General features: G+C 38.2%; 1 protein-coding gene across 1 annotated transcript; it reads right to left on the bottom strand.

The window, feature by feature from the left end:
- Positions 1–1082: 1082 nt before the first annotated feature.
- SLC38A2 (solute carrier family 38 member 2) lies at positions 1083–17883 on the bottom strand. The gene is made up of 16 exons (XM_026099901.2): positions 17566–17883; positions 16694–16870; positions 16283–16364; positions 16034–16149; positions 12822–12895; positions 12619–12711; positions 12341–12422; positions 9289–9371; positions 8246–8304; positions 7970–8116; positions 7077–7156; positions 6865–6965; positions 6358–6482; positions 5442–5586; positions 5223–5320; positions 1083–4463 (listed from the first exon to the last, which is right to left on the bottom strand). Exons 2-16 carry the CDS (start codon positions 16810–16812, stop codon positions 4365–4367), a joined length of 1503 nt encoding a protein of 500 aa, XP_025955686.1. The 5' UTR covers positions 16813–16870; positions 17566–17883; the 3' UTR covers positions 1083–4364.
- Positions 17884–18986: the final 1103 nt, after the last annotated feature.

The raw sequence follows: 18986 nt of genomic DNA on the forward strand, positions 1-18986 counted from the left end.
CAAACCCCCTATCTTATGTCAGTTCGTGTTATTCTTCAGACATATATAAATAAATGCTGAAATACAAAATAAGCAGGTGCTAGATATTTAAATTGTGCACCCAAACACACATCTACTTCACAGTGCTTGCTCTCCACATTTCAGGTGCCCAGGTGCATAGACTGCATGATAACTCCTTATATGCCTGGAACATTGTGAAAATGAATAAACATTCATGTTTCACAAAGATGATATGACAATGAGCACTAGAGAAAAATGAGGATGTTCATCACTCATGAGAATGGGCTTTGAACACTGAGCAATGCATAAACACTGTGACCACATATTAAACATGACAAAAAACGGAACAGTGGATAGCTACTCAGTGACTGAAGCAGAGATCCCAGTGGAAAAATACTGTATGATCATGTAATTAAAGCAATCTTAATTGAGGCATTTCCTCCTGATTTTAGAGTGTTTAACTTCACTTCTTTAATAATCCTTTCAATACAGTGTTTTGTTGTGTTCATGTCACACTGAGTTAAAGCTTCAATTTCTTTCTTTCACACACAATTCTTAGTATTTGGGGAGTTTGAAGATTTAGGTGAATTGATGCAGATATCTAGAGAATGAAGCACTGATATGCCGCACTTACAGCTTGATTTATATCCAACTACCAAAACAGAGAGGGGCCTCAGTTTTGAAGATTTTTGCAGAAGCACAATAATCCTCCTCCTGTTACAAGAAAAGGGCATGGGATTTTAAACTCTTTGGCAGCATTCTTCTATTGTGCATATACAAGACCGAACACAATGAGTCTGCTCTCTAAGTATGTCTCTACTGTAAAATTGACATAGCGCAGGTTCCTTCCAGAATTTCATCTCTTATTTTTTAACATCCAGTTTAGTTCCTGTTGTTTTGGCAACTGATCAAAAACAAAAAAACAAAAACAAAAAACCAGTTGTATGCAATCTCCCATTTTTTTTCCTTCCATAAAAGTGCTCATAAATAAATTAAACAAGCATAAAATCAAAGCTACAATTTGGTACCAGCTTCAAAGAAAATCCTTCAAGTACTCCCCCCCAACCCCAAAACACACAATGTTGTTTAGGATTATCTATTTATTTATTTAAGTTCAGTTAAAACAAACGTACAATGTTTCATTGAAACTGTTGCACTCCCTGCCAACAACTGTAGCTGGACTGTTGGCCTCTGACAGTACAGTGGATATTTACATATGTACAAGGATGTACCGTAGGATGCCTGAAGTTGATGGCCTAACAAATATGCTAGATCATAAAGATTGTTAAGTCACAGCATTCAGGAAATTGTAACATCCATGGTAAATTTTGTATGAGAATCATACATGAACCCAAACAATGCTTTTTTATGGACCCAAGTGACTCCTGTGTTTATTGCAACAGATACATTTATAATAAATACAATCTTAGTGTTTTTTTTTCCCCCCCACACCTTAGATGTAAACACATTTCCACTTTGTAAGCACTACATTTTGCTGTAAAAGAACCTTTCCTTTGACATTTCTTATACAGATGTACAACATGAACTCATTGAAATGATGCAATAATCAATAATGAGAGGAATATATACATAGATCCCAAATCCCAAACCTACATTATATACACTATACTTACAGTATATACACACATACAATTTATGTACACAGACTATCATAAATATTGAAAAATAGGTTTAGTTTTAATGGATTAATGCTTTATAAATAACATGTTACATTTATGACTGAAATACCATGGAAGACAGTAATGTCTAACTGAGGTGACAAAACAGTGGTTTAATACTGAAGCTGCTCTTTCAGGTGGTTTGTTATTTAGGTAACTTTAAGCAGATAGGTTTGAAAAATTCTTATTATTGGAAATCAGCTTAGCCAAGTGGAACTCAACTGTCGCAGCTAGAGAGTCAGTCATCAAATAATAAGATACAGCATGTAAAATCCACAAATTGCTACATTAAGAGAATTAAGTGACATATGAGATACAACGCAATGAGGTGTCATCATGAAATTTCCCTTCTCTCTGGCTGCCGAGAGGGACTGTGTAGTAACTTCTCATTTACACCTCTTCCTCTTCTATGGTTACTGAGAGAAAGGAGGTTATTTCTCACTTCCTTTTTTATGCTGGCAAGGGAAGCGCTTCATCCCTTATGTGCTACAAATTGCTCAAAGGCAGAGAACATTTTAATCTTCTTCCACCTTAATCTTCTTCCACCTTTATATGTACGCAGAGAAGAAGAAGAGAAGCTGCCAAAGTACTGAGGCCTGTGCTCAGCACTCCTGTACATAGATCAGGTAACATGGGTGTAGAGTACCTGAGGCAGAGAAGTACCTAAGGAGCTTTAGTCAGTGCTGACTCCAGGATTCTTAATTGCCAGTTGAGTACCACTGGACTAAAAATACGAACAAGACAAGAGGAATCTAACTTCTCATTATAGTTGTATATTACAGAAGTAGTGACCAGTAGTAAGAGTCATGCAGAAGTACTGATACAAAATACTTGCAATTTTTTCATAATTTTAAATGGCTGGGCAGAGATTGACATTACCTGCCAAATAGTGACTATAATTTAGATTTGTTCCTGACTGATCCTGCAAGAGCAAAAAATCTTAGGCGCTGTTTAATCAATGGATTATATGCCCTTACTTGTTCCCTGTGACACAACTACTAAACAGAACTTTGTAAATCATATTTTTAAAACATTAAGCTAGATGAAGACAGCTGACCACATTGCCATGACTATTTCATTAATAATCTCTATCTAGGCTCTTGTACCCAATATTGTGGTCTCTGAGAACCTCTTAAGCCAAGTACGCTGTTATACAAGTGTTATTTCTCTTCAACCTGGGATAAGAATGAAAGAGTAAACATGCACTAGAAACAAAACAGCTAATCACAACCATACAGCACCTGTTTCATTAGCTAGCTAGGGCTCATACGAAACCTACCTATTTCTGAAGCAAACAAGTATGAGATGACTATCCAGTCTATGAGGTTATCTTTAATACTAATATACAGTATAAATCGCAAGAGGAATCCCAGTTGTGTATGTGAAGAGAGTTTGTACCAAGCATGAAATACTGGTGCAGTTATTTTGTGGATTTGACTTATAAACAAAATAGTCAAGTAATTCAAAATCCAATAATGGATGAGTAACTTGAGAAATACTGCACAGTTTTTGAATATTATACAACTAGTAAACTACATTAGTAGTTTAACAAAATTTTTTGTTTTCCTACAGCATGTTCCAAGAAAGATTGGGCAGAAAAGAAACCAAACATAGCTACAACTGACAATGGACCTTACGATCATTAATAAACAGAACTCAAAAAGGGAGTTGTATATTAATGGCATGATATGCTTCAGTGCCATTCAGTTTATATCTGCAACTGCAAGAAATCGAAAAAAGCAAAAAACCCCAAACCCTGTTTCACCCAATTGCACTATTGAGTACCTCAAGAAGGGAAGTGTCCACACCATCTTTATGGGTTATACAATTTTTAACTCCATTTTTCTCAGATCTACCCATTCTGGGGGGCTGAATTTTTTTAAAGCTTGAAAATTTCAGTTTCCATACCATTTTCAGAAACCAAGATAAATTGTATTTACTTAGGTACACTGAGTAATGATATCGAGAATTATTTTCACTATATTTCAAGTTTAGTGAATTCCATCAAAAGTATTTATAATTAAGAGGATTTTGACTTAAATTCATTCTTTTTCTGTTTTGGTCACTAGACTTTTTAAAATAAGATTCCTTTTAATTCTGCCTCTACAGAAAGGCAAACTATATTTAATTTAGGACACTGATTAACTATTTTAGTGAGCTCTTTATGTCATTCTTTCATTCTTTTTAGAAAAATGTTTCTTAAAGTCAAAATAGTGCTTTTGAGGTCCATAAGAATTTTTGGTACAAAAAAACAATAGCGTTTTTCTCTCTCTCCCCCTCTCTCTCTCATTGGTTATTTAAACACTTTGCTGTAAATTAAGAGTTACTTCTCACATCAAATGGTTCCATTAGGCACATTCAAGTAAAATAACAAAATATCCAAGTAACAATGACAAAAGCCAAACATGGCTCGATAAAAGTCTACAGAGAGTTCTGTCCATTCTCTGGAATGGAATAAAATTGTCACTTCCTTCAGCCAGACACTCATGTGGTTTGATGTTAATATCCATTTCCATCATGCAGAATAGTTTCTTAAAGACAGAGTTCAGGTATTCTACAGTCAGAAGAACCAGCAACAAAGAATCTGCATTTTAAAGGAAGCTGGATAGCTCATTTTCATTCTCAGTAGGTATCTGAGTGAACACTGGCATTTGAAGTGGAGTATTAGAGATTAAACCAGGACAGTTAATGGCCATCAGATGCAACATTCTGGGTCCAGTCTAGAATAATCAGTGTCATACACCCAGTCATCACAAGTATACCACTTAGAAAGAAGAGCACAGCCTGGAAAGAAAAAACATAAAGTACTTCAGTTTCTGCTACTAAACCTACAAACTCATGCCCATATATAGCACAAATCCCAGCCCTGTGCTTAAGATTTTAATTGCTTAAGGAGGAAGGAATGACTAGTAAAAAAGACAAATATCACAGTAAATAATAAGGAGATAGCAACCTTTTTCATACTTGGGAGTCCTTTTTCAAATAAATTAATACATTTATTTTCAATATAGCAGACCTCATCCTCAGCTGAGGGAAATGAATGCAGCTCTGCTGATACCAGTGAGGCTGTGCCACTCTGCACTGGCTAGATTCTGAGTCAGTATGTCTAAGATCAGTAAGGGCACCAAGATCAATCAGGATGACCCAAATATCAGATGGAGGTCAGCTCTTAGATGGTAAGTTAGGTAAATAAGCCTTGAAAGAAAATTTAAGGGATAACCACAAGGGTTCTTTGTATGGCTTTTATTGGTAATCACTTGGAATCTGGTTGTAGTGAGCAACAGAATGACTTAAATGTAACATCACTGTTGGGTTGGGGAAAAAAAAAGGTAAGTCACTGAAGTGAACGGAGCCTCATGATGATTTTCTCCTCAGTTTTGAATATGTATGAACCTACCATCTTAATTAAGATTAATATTAAAGTGCCAATTCACTGACCATATTCACCAGGATTTCAAAATTCTTAAGTTATAAAGAAAGAAACTGAAGTTCTTCTCTGAATTAGAAAGCAAATATAGCTATTATGTATTTATCTATACATACCCCAATTTTCTGCACTGACTTCATTGGTTCCTTCTTCACTAGTTTGATATAGAATGCAGAAGGAAGTATGAAGATCAGCATGGCAGCAGCAGATGCACCTGTATTTATAAAAAAATTATTTATTTTATGCTTTTCAAACAGGTAAGTTTAATTTAATTAGATCGTAGCTGAATTTTCTGAGATTTGAAAGAACCTCTGAACTTCTATGAAAATGCTTACCAATGAATCCAAAGATGTCTCGAATTGTAGGGACAAAGATAACAAGCACATTGGTAAACGCCAGAAGAGCAACTGTAATAGAACAGTGACGCCACCATCTGAACTCTTTTCCTGCCCACAGCAGCTGGGTAATAGAACTGCGGATCTTTTAAAAGGGGGGGGGGGGAAGAGATACAGAGAGAGAGAATTTAGTCTTCACATGTCAGTGACTGTCACGCAAACTATAATTTTCTTCTGGAAGTGTTTCAATGTCCTTTTTCTGAACACTTTAGATTTTAGTGAAATTTGAAAGGGATGAAAGTAAAATCTGTTTTTTACAGTTTACTTCGTGCACTTGACAGGCAGCAGCTATATGTTTCTGGTCTGTTTTTCTGTTTCTCTTGCTAATTGTTCACATTTTAAAGCATAGCATGTAAGAGATAAAAACAAGAAAATAAACTCTGTAACAAAAATAAAACTTAGGGGTTTACTAAAAAAAGCAACTTTTTTTCTTTTATAAAATGTAAGGATAGTGCTCATAAATATATAATTAATTGGCCAAAATTCACGTTCATATAGTACAAACGTCACTGTACTTTTGTTAGTAAGCTGATAACAACAGTGCAAGCACTTCTAAAAATAACAATCTGTTCCATCCCCCCAATTTAACCATATTAGAAATACAATGTAACTGAACACAACTGAATCTACTGCTTTCTAAGTGTTGCCTATTTATTTAATTTATTTCAACTAAGGGTAGAGATATTTCATCAAGCTTATTAGAAAGAATTTCTTTTTTTTCCAGTCAAGGGAAAAATTCTATATATTAATAAATGAGAGTTGCCAAATCAGTAGACAAGTGCAGCAGGACACAAGTTAAAAATAAAACATAGCAGTAAGACTTTGAAAAGAAAAAAAAGATTTAGAAATTACTTACCGGGAAAATAACTACAGGTACAGTTAGGGTTACAGCCATAAGTACAGCGAGACGTACAATAAGAAGAAGAATATCAGGACCCAGATAAGCAGAGTAGGTATGAAGCAATTCTGGTTCAACATTTCCTATAATGAAAACAGTAGTTTAGCTAGATGCAGGTAACATACTTCTCAAACAACTACTACTTCCGCTCAAAATTCTAAGTGCATTTTACAGTTATAGCAATATGAACTGAAAGCGTCCCTGTTCCTATAAGCATGTGTCCGTTTCACACAGGGATAAGTTGAAGACATTGAATCCACTCTAATTCAGTTTTAACCCTGTGCCTTAGGCCTAGCCTAATCCTACTACTGATCTCCTTTTGAGTGTGCACTCATAAAAATATTTTAAAAATACAGTGTGTGTTTAGAACCCATACTAAATGTATGCTCGCTGTAACTTAAAAATAGCACTGTGGTTTTGTACAGCATAACTCATTTGAAAGAAAACAGAGAAGGTAATATTCACCATAAAATGTCAGGTATCCAAAGAGAGCAGCCAATAAATACATGAGAAACATGGCAAAAAAAGAAACATAGGACACGTTCATCATTCTTTTACGGCTTCGGCTATTAAAAAAAAAAAGAAAAGGAAGAGAAATATTGTTAGCAGCGAGAAGATGTTGTTTTACACTACTTTTGTTTGTAGAGTGAAATTAGAGAGACATATCCAACATTTACCTTTTCAGTTCTTCATAAATAGGAAGAATTGCAGGATGGCAGACAAAAGAAAACGTTAGGATTGGGACAGCATAGACAGTCTGAAAAACATAAATACGCTTTTTAGATTTCTCAATAGACATTAGAATCAGGTTTTAAAGTACTCATCAGTAAATTTCCAGTTTTTGACTTAGGTATCTCCTTCAGCTTTTCATAAAGACTAGCTGAAACTAACTGAAACTTTGGCAGAAGTTTAAACAACAATTTCATGTTTTTGTTTTCTTAAGCCCAAATCCTGAGGTACTGAATACTCTCAAATCTCACTGAGGTCCATTCTGGACTAAACATATTCTGCATTTCTATTGAGATTCTCTGCAGCACATATGCCTGAACTGTTACAGCTTCATCTTGTTACTGGTTGTCACACACTACTTTTCTCACATGTGGAGATTCACCACTGTAATTGCAAGTATTCATGAGAGCCAGAACTCTGGGTTTGGGAACTTAAAGCCTGATCCAAATCCTAGCATACATTTTCCATTCAATACTTACACCATGTACTTCATCTTCTTCTGCAATCTACTTTTTTCCAATGCTTTTCTAAACTCCCTGAATGAAACTACTGTGCCATATAAAAAACTTGAGAAATGCTGTGCTGAAGAATCTTATGACGAGAGGTCTTTATTGCCTTCATGTGAGGTAGGCATCAAGCTCCTCTAATTTCCATGCATTCAGAGCATAGAAATACCCAGCCTGCCGGGGATACACAGTGCCTAACTCTACTGGAACTGCAAGTGTTAGCACATTCCAAGCTTACACTAGGCAATTACGTAAGGGAAAAATGACCTACTTTGTACCTTATGTATAGTCTCTTCTACCTATCTTCAACAGAGAATGTGATTTTTAGTCAGTACCTGTGAATTGAAGATGAAGTACTTTGGCTTGCATATATCATCACTTGTTATGTTTTCCTCTATCAGAGGTGCCAGTGTTCCATTTACAGTCATGTTCATGATGTCACTGTCCATAGGACAAGGAATGTGAAACATCTTCCAAATTACCTAGAAATAAACCCATGTATTTGTTACGTATTTAACTAATACAGTATGTGAAAACTTTCTGATACTGTTTTTAATTTCACTTTGTAATGCAGTGTTGTAAGCATCGGAAGTCTACAAGATTATACTTACAACAATCAGAAAGAAGACCATGCAAAGTAAGGAAAAACCACTGGTATAGCCCAAATATCCTGTATTAAAGAAACAGAAAAATAAAATCTAAGGTAAACAGAAACACCATTCATGTCGTAACAACATTAAGACAGACTACTTTCTGTAAGTGATCTTTTTGGACAGCCATTTTCTCTGTTATTTTAAAATAAGTAGTTAATTATTCATTCACTTTCTGCTAATCTCAACCCAGACCTGAAAGTTCCCAAAGAAAAATGCAGCAGTGAGAGTCTGTACTATCAAACTTCATCTCTTAATACTATATAAAATTTTTATTATGTACTGAGGATGATTATCGGATTACTTCTAATAGAATACACTGAGCTATGTTAGACTCTTTAGCCTCCATTTCTGTTTTTACTCATTCATTTAACTTTGTAGGATGTAATAACTCAAGGAAGGAATTGACACTGAGACTCTTGGTTATTTTTAAGGTTGCACTGCAGTATTCCTTGAACAGATAATGTGTTATCTGAATTATTCACATATACCAATGGATTACAGTCATTTCAGATAAGGCATCTGGTACCAATATTCTTCTACTGCTTAGGACCCAAAATAAAAAAAGATGATTTTTTTTACAGTGCAAAGACAATTTAACTGCCCAGGACTAGCATCCCTGTTCTTGTGAGACTGTTATGTAACAGCTAGTCACAACAGTAAGGGACTTTAATGACTAACAATACTATTTCACTATTATCTAGAAAAAAGCAAGTACATCAAACTACACAGACAGAAGGTACTGCTGTCCCTTGTTCTAAAACTATGTGATCAATTGTCCTTTTACATTCCACAAATATATTTGTAACCTAAAAAGATACTTGTCTCAATCCTCCTTTTTTAAAGGGATTGAGAGTATTTATCTAAAAACCAAGCTGTCACAAGAGAGAAGTTGGGAGACAGCTCTCTATTCACATAGTACTTCAAGTCTCCAGCATCTTATCAACCCACTTCCCCCAAATATTTTCTATGTAGTTTTACTTTGATTGTACTTTACTGCTTACCTAAATTTTTCAATAAGGATAGAGGAAGAATGAGAATGATAGACACCATCAGCACCAGGTAGTCACCATTAAGATACCATTCTCTGTAGGAAAAAAGTAGTATTTATGAGTAATCAAAGTATTTTAAAACTATGACATCTGTAGTTTAGTCTTCACACTTATCTTCTCCTATAACATGCAGCTATTTAAAAAAACACAGTATCTGGTATCACAAAGGATTAGTATTCAGCTTACTATACTGACCTAAAACCCTTCAGGTACTTTCCCATCTCACCCCAAACCTGCATTGTGCCTTTCCTTCAGTGTCCTTTTCTAAAAGGAGTATGCATCTGGAAGTCAGAAAACAAGAAAGTAAATGGTTGGTCAAAAAACAGCCAACTGGGATTAATCCTATAAAAATAGTATTTTGTTTAAATATTGGTTCCCAGCTTTCCAGATGTATTAAAACTTCGCAGGGCCCCAGCAAGGTGGTGATCCACTTATAATGATAATACAATTCTGCTGGGTGCTCTGCAGGAGTTAAAGAAAAAAAGATGAGGGCTGGAGTTAAGGCAGTAGCTCAAGCCTACTGGTTGCGAAAACTCCAATAGGCAGGGGAAGTCTACTGGGGGCATGCTCAGCCCCTTCCAATATAGAAACTGTGTTAAGAACCTCAGAAGTTTTCTTCCCTTAGACCATTCTTTTTTATTCCATTATGAAGAAGCAACTTTTTTTTTTTTTAATAGAGACTTTTGGAGTGTTTCAAGATCATCATCTTCATCTGAAACTCAGGAAAACGAAACTGGATCAGTGTAAATATGATGCAGTTTCACTGAACTAATGAAAAAGCTGAACTGAATGTTTAATAGCGGCAGGGTAACAGATTTCTTCATCTGATCCTGCAGGAATATCTTATACTTGTTAGGTAATTCCACTAACACTAATATTTGTCCCAAATAATGATACTTTAAATACTGTTGGATGATACCATAAAAGGATACATTTCAAAATGGATTGTATACTATTTGGATAAACAAAGAAAATGTAATGGCCCTTCTAGAAATCAGGGCACTCAAACTCAGTTGTTCAATTATAAGCCTATATACACTAGTGGAAATATGGAACAACTTTAACAGACTTGCTCTGGATTTACTATGTAAATCCAGAAAGAATTTGGTGATCTCTTTTCCAGTTTCACCTGGAACAGCTAAATTAAAAAACATATATTTTAGAAGGTTCAGATGTGATGTACCTTCTGCAGCTAGCTGCCCCCCCCCCTTTTTTTTTTTTTTTAAGGAAATAGACCAGTGGCAAACTTAAAATAAGCCAGAGCTCAGAGTCATGGCATTTGATACAGCTGTAAGAATGTGCACTATTAGTGTGCATAAGTCACATGAAGGCAATCAGAATTTTCAGACTTTTCAGTGCTGAAGAGTGAAGAAGGGGAATACAACAGCTTAAATGTACATGGAGTATCTTAAAAATCATTAAGTGAATTGTAATAATTGAGCTAATACTTGTATTGCCACACAATTCCAGAATGTTTTCTCCCATATTAAGCATTATTTTGGGGCATTTAAACAGGTGTAAGTGCTTACATTATAGGCACCTGGCTGCCAGAATGCAATCCATGTCAATGGTAGCCACCCAGGCTCCCCCATGCAATGGAGTCGGTTACCTCAAAATGGGGTCCACAATTGCAAGCACACTGAGAAAAGACTTACTTTAAGTCAGCGTACAGCTACCTCTTGAATCATAACTGATTTTGAATTCTTCTCTGAAGGGGGCAGTTAAAAGTTACTTATCTCCAAGCCCCCTCATAAATATTGCCTACTACAGAGACTTTCTTGAGAAGTGGAAAATAAGGATGTGAATTCAGCCAGAGAAGGGAAATGAACCTTCTTGGAAAAGAACTCATAAACACTACATAGTTAACCAAATAGGGCAGATGCTTTCTTCCTTTGAGTCCATTATTTATTATTAAAAAAAAAAAAAAGAAAGAAAAAAAAGATAGCTAGCACTGTCTTCCTGACAGCATCTATCAAACTGTAAGAACACATGTCTTGAACCCCTTGGGGAACACAGGCAGAAAAATGCCTACCTTCTGAACTCAGGCTTAGGCGTGATTTGGAGTCTTGAGCTGCTCAGCCCTCTCAAGACTGGGACACTTCAGGACAAGGCACAGAAGTACAACTCTGAAGAGTGAGATTTATAGCACTTAACTCTATCCATCTGAACTCAGGCCTCGTTTTAGATAGCTGTTTTGACACACCCTCTCAGCACAGAGTGATACGATAAACTGCTCTTGCGAGATGCCCAAAACAGGTGTCTAAGTCAGGTGCACTGAACTGATCACTAGAGACAGTCACCTCTCTCCACTGATTACAGAGAGACTAGATGACTATCTCAAAAGAAATATCTAACTTTCAGACTGTTATGGTTAGCTCAAATGAACTCTGCTCAAGAAACCAACTTTTAAAGTCAAGCAGGAAAGCCACTATGGAGTTAAGGTGTCTCCAGGGCTAAATGGCCATATGTGTATTATTTTGGTCTTAGGCATCTAAACTCTGTTAAAGTTCAGTATTTAGCCCCCATGCCCCTTTTTGAAAACTGTCTCTTAAGACCTTCATTACGTAACTGCACCTTAATCTTATATTCAATCACTTCCCACAATACCAACATCATAAAACCAAAATTATCAGTCCAAATTAGTTGGAGCACTTAAAAAAAAAAAAAAAAAAAAAAAACCACAACAAAAAAACCACCACAACCATATTTACCTTCCATTATTGAGAGTATGTACTGACTGGTACATTCATCAACACTTACCTGACATTCTTTAAAGAACAGCTTTCTGTAATATGATACGATACCTGTATTTTTCTACCCTTTTCCCAGGACACGCTGGACCTAAATCAGGTCGACCACTCTGGGAAGGGCAAACTTACTGTATCTCTGTCTGAGTAAGAAGCTACCCTATGGTGTACCGAACGTGGTCTTCACATAAAAATGTAAACAGTCTCCATATTTCTTTCTCCTAATAGTTTCTCTGATGAGGCGTTCTAACACCTACCCTGTGTTCTCTTCGATGTTCATAAATGTCTTGATGACCAATGGTAACTCATATTTCACTATGAAGAGGTAGCTTGACATAGCTGTAGGTGAATAACATCATAGATCATTACAAATATAGAATATGGCACAAGATGCAAGAATCACATAACATGTTTCATAACTTCACTTGAACACAAGCAGTTAATGAACACATGTTGTGTGAAAAAAAAGTCTCCAAGAATAAATAGGGAATAATTATTATTGAAAGTACAGACATTTTAAAAATCTTATCCTCACCTCCAATGTTCTGCATTGTAATTGACCCAGAAGCAGCAAGTTTTCCAGCCATACCAAATGCCTTCATTCCTAGTTGTTCATATAATAAAGAGCCTAAAGAAAACAAAATAAAATCCATTATACCATTTACCCAAAGGGTACATTCTACACAGGTATAGTATGAAATAAGTAACATCTGTTCGTAAAATAATTGTATGCCATACCTCCTTCATTGGCAGTCTTCAAAAGGAGATGCACTGAATACAAAGAAAATATTGAGACAAATAGCAGGAGTATCCTAAGGGGGGAGAAAAAACATAACTATTTAGCAGCCATAAATGACTTATCATAATCATATTAAATAAAGACACTATTTTAGGAGAAGAAAGTTAAACAAACATAAAAAAGTCATATTAAAATACAGCCTAGAAAAAACTGTATGTTATAAGGCTAGCTACAAGAGTTTTGAAAACCCAATTAATGCCTAGTTTAGAAAGACTTTCATACTAAAATTCATTTCAGAGGCACACAGAGGAACTCTAATGTAGGATTAAATAATATTTATATTTAATATAAGATGATATAAGCATGGACAAGAATAAGGCCATTAGAGTTCGACGTATTTGACATATATCATCTAACAAAATAACAACAGGAATGGTTTTGTGTTATTGTAAAAAAACTGTTTCTATTCTCTTCCTTTCATTGTTCAGTAGTTATGTCAGGAGTCTATCTTTTAAACATCAGAGCTGTGACTAACTTGCTAAAGTGAAGATTATCTCTTCATCTTAGACAAATAAGCTTTTCAGCTTAAACCTGTACTTTTTTTTTTTATGCAAAGCAAAATGAAACTGTGAAAGTCTTAAAGAATGGATTGAAAATTAGGGTATGTTAAGAGCTGAGTATGCTTGACTTCAAAGGTAACTAACTATGTATTGATCTTAAGGAAAAACTGCTTCCTTTGTTCAAAAGCTTACACAGGAATTGCTAGTGGCTTGTCTATCTTCCCTATAGGCTTTATGTGAGAAGTACACTATTTCCAGAAACACATTTTTACAACATCTAGAATGGAAATCTCTCAAGTGAACCACAACAGATGCACTTCCTGGAGTAGCACACTAGGGGGGACTGTTCTTTATAGCTGAAGAACACAGAGGAAACCTACGGTCCATCACAAAAGAATGGCTCTTGTTGTAGCAACACAAGCATTCTACTATAGAGGAGTAAACCTAAGAAAAAAAACATCTGCTCAAAAGTGTGAAGCTCAATTTACTGAATTCCCAGTGTACTCTTTCCATTTCTTTTTGTGTGATTTTTAGTGTTGGTGAAAGCAGTAAATACAGCCTGAAAACTGGAAACAAGAACATTCGAGAAAAGCTTTACGGGTCTGTACAAGGAATCTAGAAAACCTGTGTTAGCATGTCTAGTCAACACCAGCAAATGCACACAAATAAACCTCTGTATTTGCAAAAGGTACATATTAACTGAGATTTTTTAGCCATCTACTAGGAATAGTAGAGTGAAATATGTAAGGACTGCATGTCATTAAAACAGTACAGCTTCTGAATACCTTAGTCCTAAGCTTGAATGGCTTGATAGTTCAGTCAACAAATTCATCTACAAGCTCACTGAAGTTCTGGCTTCAAGACCAGAACATTCATTTCTTTAGCACAGCTCTGAGACAAGTGATCTCATACAGTCCAAGAACTTACTGTCAATCAACTACATCCAGACTTGAATCTGTAGCCCAGTTATTAAAAAGATGTCTGTACTGCCATTATTACTTTAAATTATAAACCCTCAGTATTATCAGTGAATGGTATTTCCACTTTCCTATATCTGAACTACACTAACAACACTTAAGTTTTAAAGTATAACAACCTAATTTACCTTTAAATCAATATTAATGAAAATAGATTTGAATGCAATATCTGCAAATGAAAAGTAAACACACCTAACAATCAGGTGCTAAAGTGATTTGCTTAAAACAGTAATTTTGAACATTTTCAGAAAAAAAGGCAATAGTTAGAAGAAATCTGTTCAAATATCGAATAAATTTATTTTCCTTTCCCCCCTCATTTTTTTCCCTCTTCAGAGATGTTCTAATGCACAATATGCAGGCTACCTTATGCCTTTTGCAGAACAACTTTAGAACATCAAATTGGCATGTAAAAGGGTCAAGTAAGTATTTCTATTCTTAATTTATGCTGCTAAATTGTTCATAGAGTTTAGTATCATTTAAGTAATTGAGAGTCTTAGCAAAAATAAATAAATCACCAAATATTTAAAATAAAATCCTTTAGACCAAAACTTTATACATCAGTCGTTTCCAATAAAAAGTAAACACCCCACATGTTGGGAAATATCTGAAAGGGAATCTGACCTACAACCCTCTGGAAATCTAGCAACAGAGTAAACTAAATTTTGAAGATAAACATTACTCTTTACTTGTTCTTGAACATTCAGTACATTTATCTATTTCCAGGATAAAAATACAACTGTCATTTAAACATATCTATGGATTCTCATTAGCACTCAGTCACTGAAATTACGTGGTGTGTGAGCTGAACTGTCTCCAACATATGAAGAACATTCTTTCCTGAGACATTTAGAAGCACTGCACATAATTGTTTGCTCATGTCATTTTCAATTATGCTGCTAGAGCCTTGTCTTACACTTGAAGGGTTCTGCCCATACAGATAAACCATACTGGTAATTCCCCTCCCACCCCGACACCTTGCAGGGAGAGAGACCTGTTTTTACAGGTATAGCTTATACCAGCTCTCTGAATTGAGTAAAAGCACAGCAGTAAAAAGGATTTTTTGTCAATTTATGTTATACCTCTGCAGGCATAACTGTATCAGTTGGGGGGAGGGAGGGGAAATCACATCCCTGACCAGAAGAACTGTGTCACAGAAACTTTTAAGAGTAGGCAAGGCCAGACTTGCAAGAGACAAATAAAAGAAAAATCTAGAAAGATAAGGATTATTTTAATTTGCTACAATTGTTTTTGTGCACTTACGACTCCCGCTAATGACAACAGGAATTTTTCAATTAGTTCAAGTCAGTGAGCTCTGAGAGAAAAACAGATACAGATTTCAGTTTGTTAAATGGCATCTCTCCCTTCCACTTGTATACTGGAATTTTCAAGGGAACTCTAACAGTTACTTATGAAGAAACTACAGCTTAAGAAAGTAAAGAAAAATTTACTGTAAATTGTTCTGTAGATTGCAGAACTTGCAATATATCTGCTTAATGCATACAAGTCTTTCTGAGTATATCACAATCTGTATCATTAAAAAACATTTCATAAATTCTACAATGCAGTCCTGTGCCTATGACAATGAGTGGATATTTTGTAAAGATTAAGTTTTACCTCAAATATTTATCAATTACAAAGCAAAAAGCTTTTTTTGATGAACCAAAAGATACTTACACAAAAAGAGCAATTCCAGTGTTAGCCATGGCATAAGAAAGACCAAGGATGCCACTACCCACAATAGCATTGCTCAGATTAAATACTGACATTCCAAAGGAAGTAGTACCAGGATGCTGAGAAAAGGGAGATAGGTAATAATTAATAGAAAGTTATCACTTATTTCAGAATTAAAACAAACATCATCTATTTGAAAAGAAAGCAAACGTTTAGCACACTAATTCTGAAACATCATTACAATATACTTACATACTGAGTTTCATATTTCTTCTTTCCAACGTTGGAGTCAAGTAAGAAATTTTGATTTTCTGGATCAATATCTGCATAGTGGCTGTAAGAAAATACTTCATTTTTAATGATCATCATGAACGACTTGTACACTCCGTTCCCTTTTAACATTTCCACTCTATCTCAAAAGGAAGTTAGAATACCAATCAAACAGCCTCAAAAGAACCACCCAACCTCCCATTCTGCTGACCAGAAAACCTGTTGTCTGTATGCACGTCTGCAGCCATTTCCACTTATCTGCGACATATGTAAACACTGAGTATATCCAGGTCTGACCAAGAATTTTAAGCTAACATTAAAACAGGCCTTCGCCATGCGCATCGAAGGCTCAGGTGCTGCCCGAGCACCGCAGAAGCGGCAGAGCCCCCTGACCTCTTCATGGCAGCCGGCTTGGTGGGGTACGGGTAGCTGAAGTCGTTGCTGTTGGAGCTGTAGCTGCTGCTGTCCTCGTCGGGGGAGATGTTGAACTTGCCCATCTCCGCGCTGCTCATGGCGGTGCCGGCAGGGACGCAGCCGCTCTTTTGTCCTTGGCGGCCGGGCTCGCCGCGCCTGCGGAGGTGGGAGGCGACGTCAGTGCCGCAGCGGGCGCCGCGCCGCGGCCCATCACGTGGCCCGCCCGCGGCCCCCGCCCGCCCGCCCAGCGAGTGGAAAAGTACCAGGCACGGCGCGGCGGGGGGCGCGGGGAGCGCCGCGGCGGCGGGGGTCGGCGGCCGCGCCTCGCCTCGGCGGTGTGCCCCCCGCCGCCGCGCGGGCGGTAGCTGCGGAGGCAAGGCCTCCCTGCTGTAGCTTTCGCTGCCATAGATAGGTCTGGGAGAGCAGCACCTACCCCCCCGCGCCGCGGCACCGGGAGCGAAAACTGATGCAACACCGATGGGCAATTGTCACACTGCCTCTGCTGGCCTCCCCTTCCCGTGCCCGGTCCCGCTGTTTACCCCTCTCCTCCCTCCCCTCCAGGGACATCAGGGATCCCTGCATTTTAAATAGGAAAATGCAAATCAGTCACAAGACTGCACCAGCAGCGCCCGTTACCGTGGCTCTTTTCTCTACCTTTCCGGGATGCAGCAGCGGCGCGTCTCCGCACGCCTCTGGCACAACCGTGCGCCCCAGCAGACCTCTCCACGCACCGCTTCCAGTCCAGAGGACTGCCCTCAAACAAAGGCACTAAGGAGCCACGCTGCGCTTTAAAACTCACCCCATTCTTTCTCCTGACCGTGTAATACCGAGTATTAAATATTGTGCATTACCTTATGCGAAGCTCAAAAGCGAGGTTTTCTCTCGAAGCCTCAGAATAACGAGGCTTACGGTGTTTTCTCTGCTGTTGCTTCTTAGAAGGAAAAAAGAATCCTTAACTATAAAATGTCAGCAAAAAAAACCAACCCCTAAATAAATAAAGGTAGAAAAAAAACACTTAAAAAAGCCACCAGTATAAAAGGAAAAAAAAATAGTGTTTTCCTGATGCACTCGAGCGGAGTGTGACAAGCGCGCCGAGCGCAGCGGCGTCGCTCCCCGGTCTGACGGCCCCCTCGGGGCGCCGCGGCTCTTCAGGCAGGAATGCGGCGCGTCACCGCGCAGGGGCGCGGCGCCCGCCCGCCCCGCCGCCGCCCCGCCCCCCGCCGGCTCCCCCCCTCCCCCCGCGGCCCCCGGAGATGCGCGGATAACGGGGGGGCGAGGGGGGGCACCGGAGGGCTCGGGCGCGCCTGACTCATTCAAGTCCGGTCATCTTCATGTGCTGCTGCGTGAGGAGGGGGCGACGCGCGGAGACAGAGCAGCACCGGGAGCTGGGATGAGCGCTCAGAGCACATGACAACGTTAATTAACCCGAACAGCTTTCCCGTGTTCATAGTGCGGGTAATTACGTTTCGCAACAGAGATGCGAAGCCGAAACGTTGGTCAAGAATGCTTTGTCTGAAAGGCGTTTTCATTCGCTAAGTACAATATATACATTACATGATCGTACTGTCATTTATAAACTTACTCGTGAAGCTCCACATTTGTCTTTTACCTGACTTCAACGTGTTTCCGGACACCAAGCTTTCCGATTATATTGGTGCAAAAGTTACCAAGGATGAAGACAGCCCCGTCAAGCCATAGTTACTCGCTGCAGTCACTTATTATTTTTAAATATGTTGTGATGCATAAGGAAGTTTAGGTCTTGCGGACAGCTGAAAGACTCCCCGCGATTTGAGCGATCAGAGCATTTCCTCTGGGAAATAATCTGGAATGACGGCCTCCCTCTAGTGATGCGATGTAGGATAAACCCCATTTGTTGAAGGAGAGGGAAAAAATCTGATTTCCTTCCCGTCAGGTAATTACTCACTCCGGAAACTTTTGAGGATTTTGTTGTTCAATTCCCCGTGTATCCGACTTGGACAGGAACTGACTTGCAGCTGGGGAGGGGGGCTTTACTGTATGTTAGTCTTCAGACCCCAGGGACGGCCGAGGAGGAAGGATGGGCGTGCTGAAGTGGGCAGTGGGACTTTGTTGCTGTGCCCGCTCATCTCCCCTTCCGGGGGATTTGGTGGTCGGTCTTTATTGTTCGTCTTGGTCCCATCTCCAACGTATATAGCTGTAAATTGCAGCGCTGGCGAGGGACTTGGCTCAGGCAGCGCAGGACGGGTTACTACCTGGAGGAGGAGGGTTGCCGCCCCCCCCCCCCCCCCATCCC

Source organism: Dromaius novaehollandiae, chromosome 1 (genome assembly GCF_036370855.1).
Source record: "Dromaius novaehollandiae isolate bDroNov1 chromosome 1, bDroNov1.hap1, whole genome shotgun sequence".
Classification (NCBI taxonomy): Eukaryota; Metazoa; Chordata; class Aves; order Casuariiformes; family Dromaiidae; genus Dromaius; species Dromaius novaehollandiae.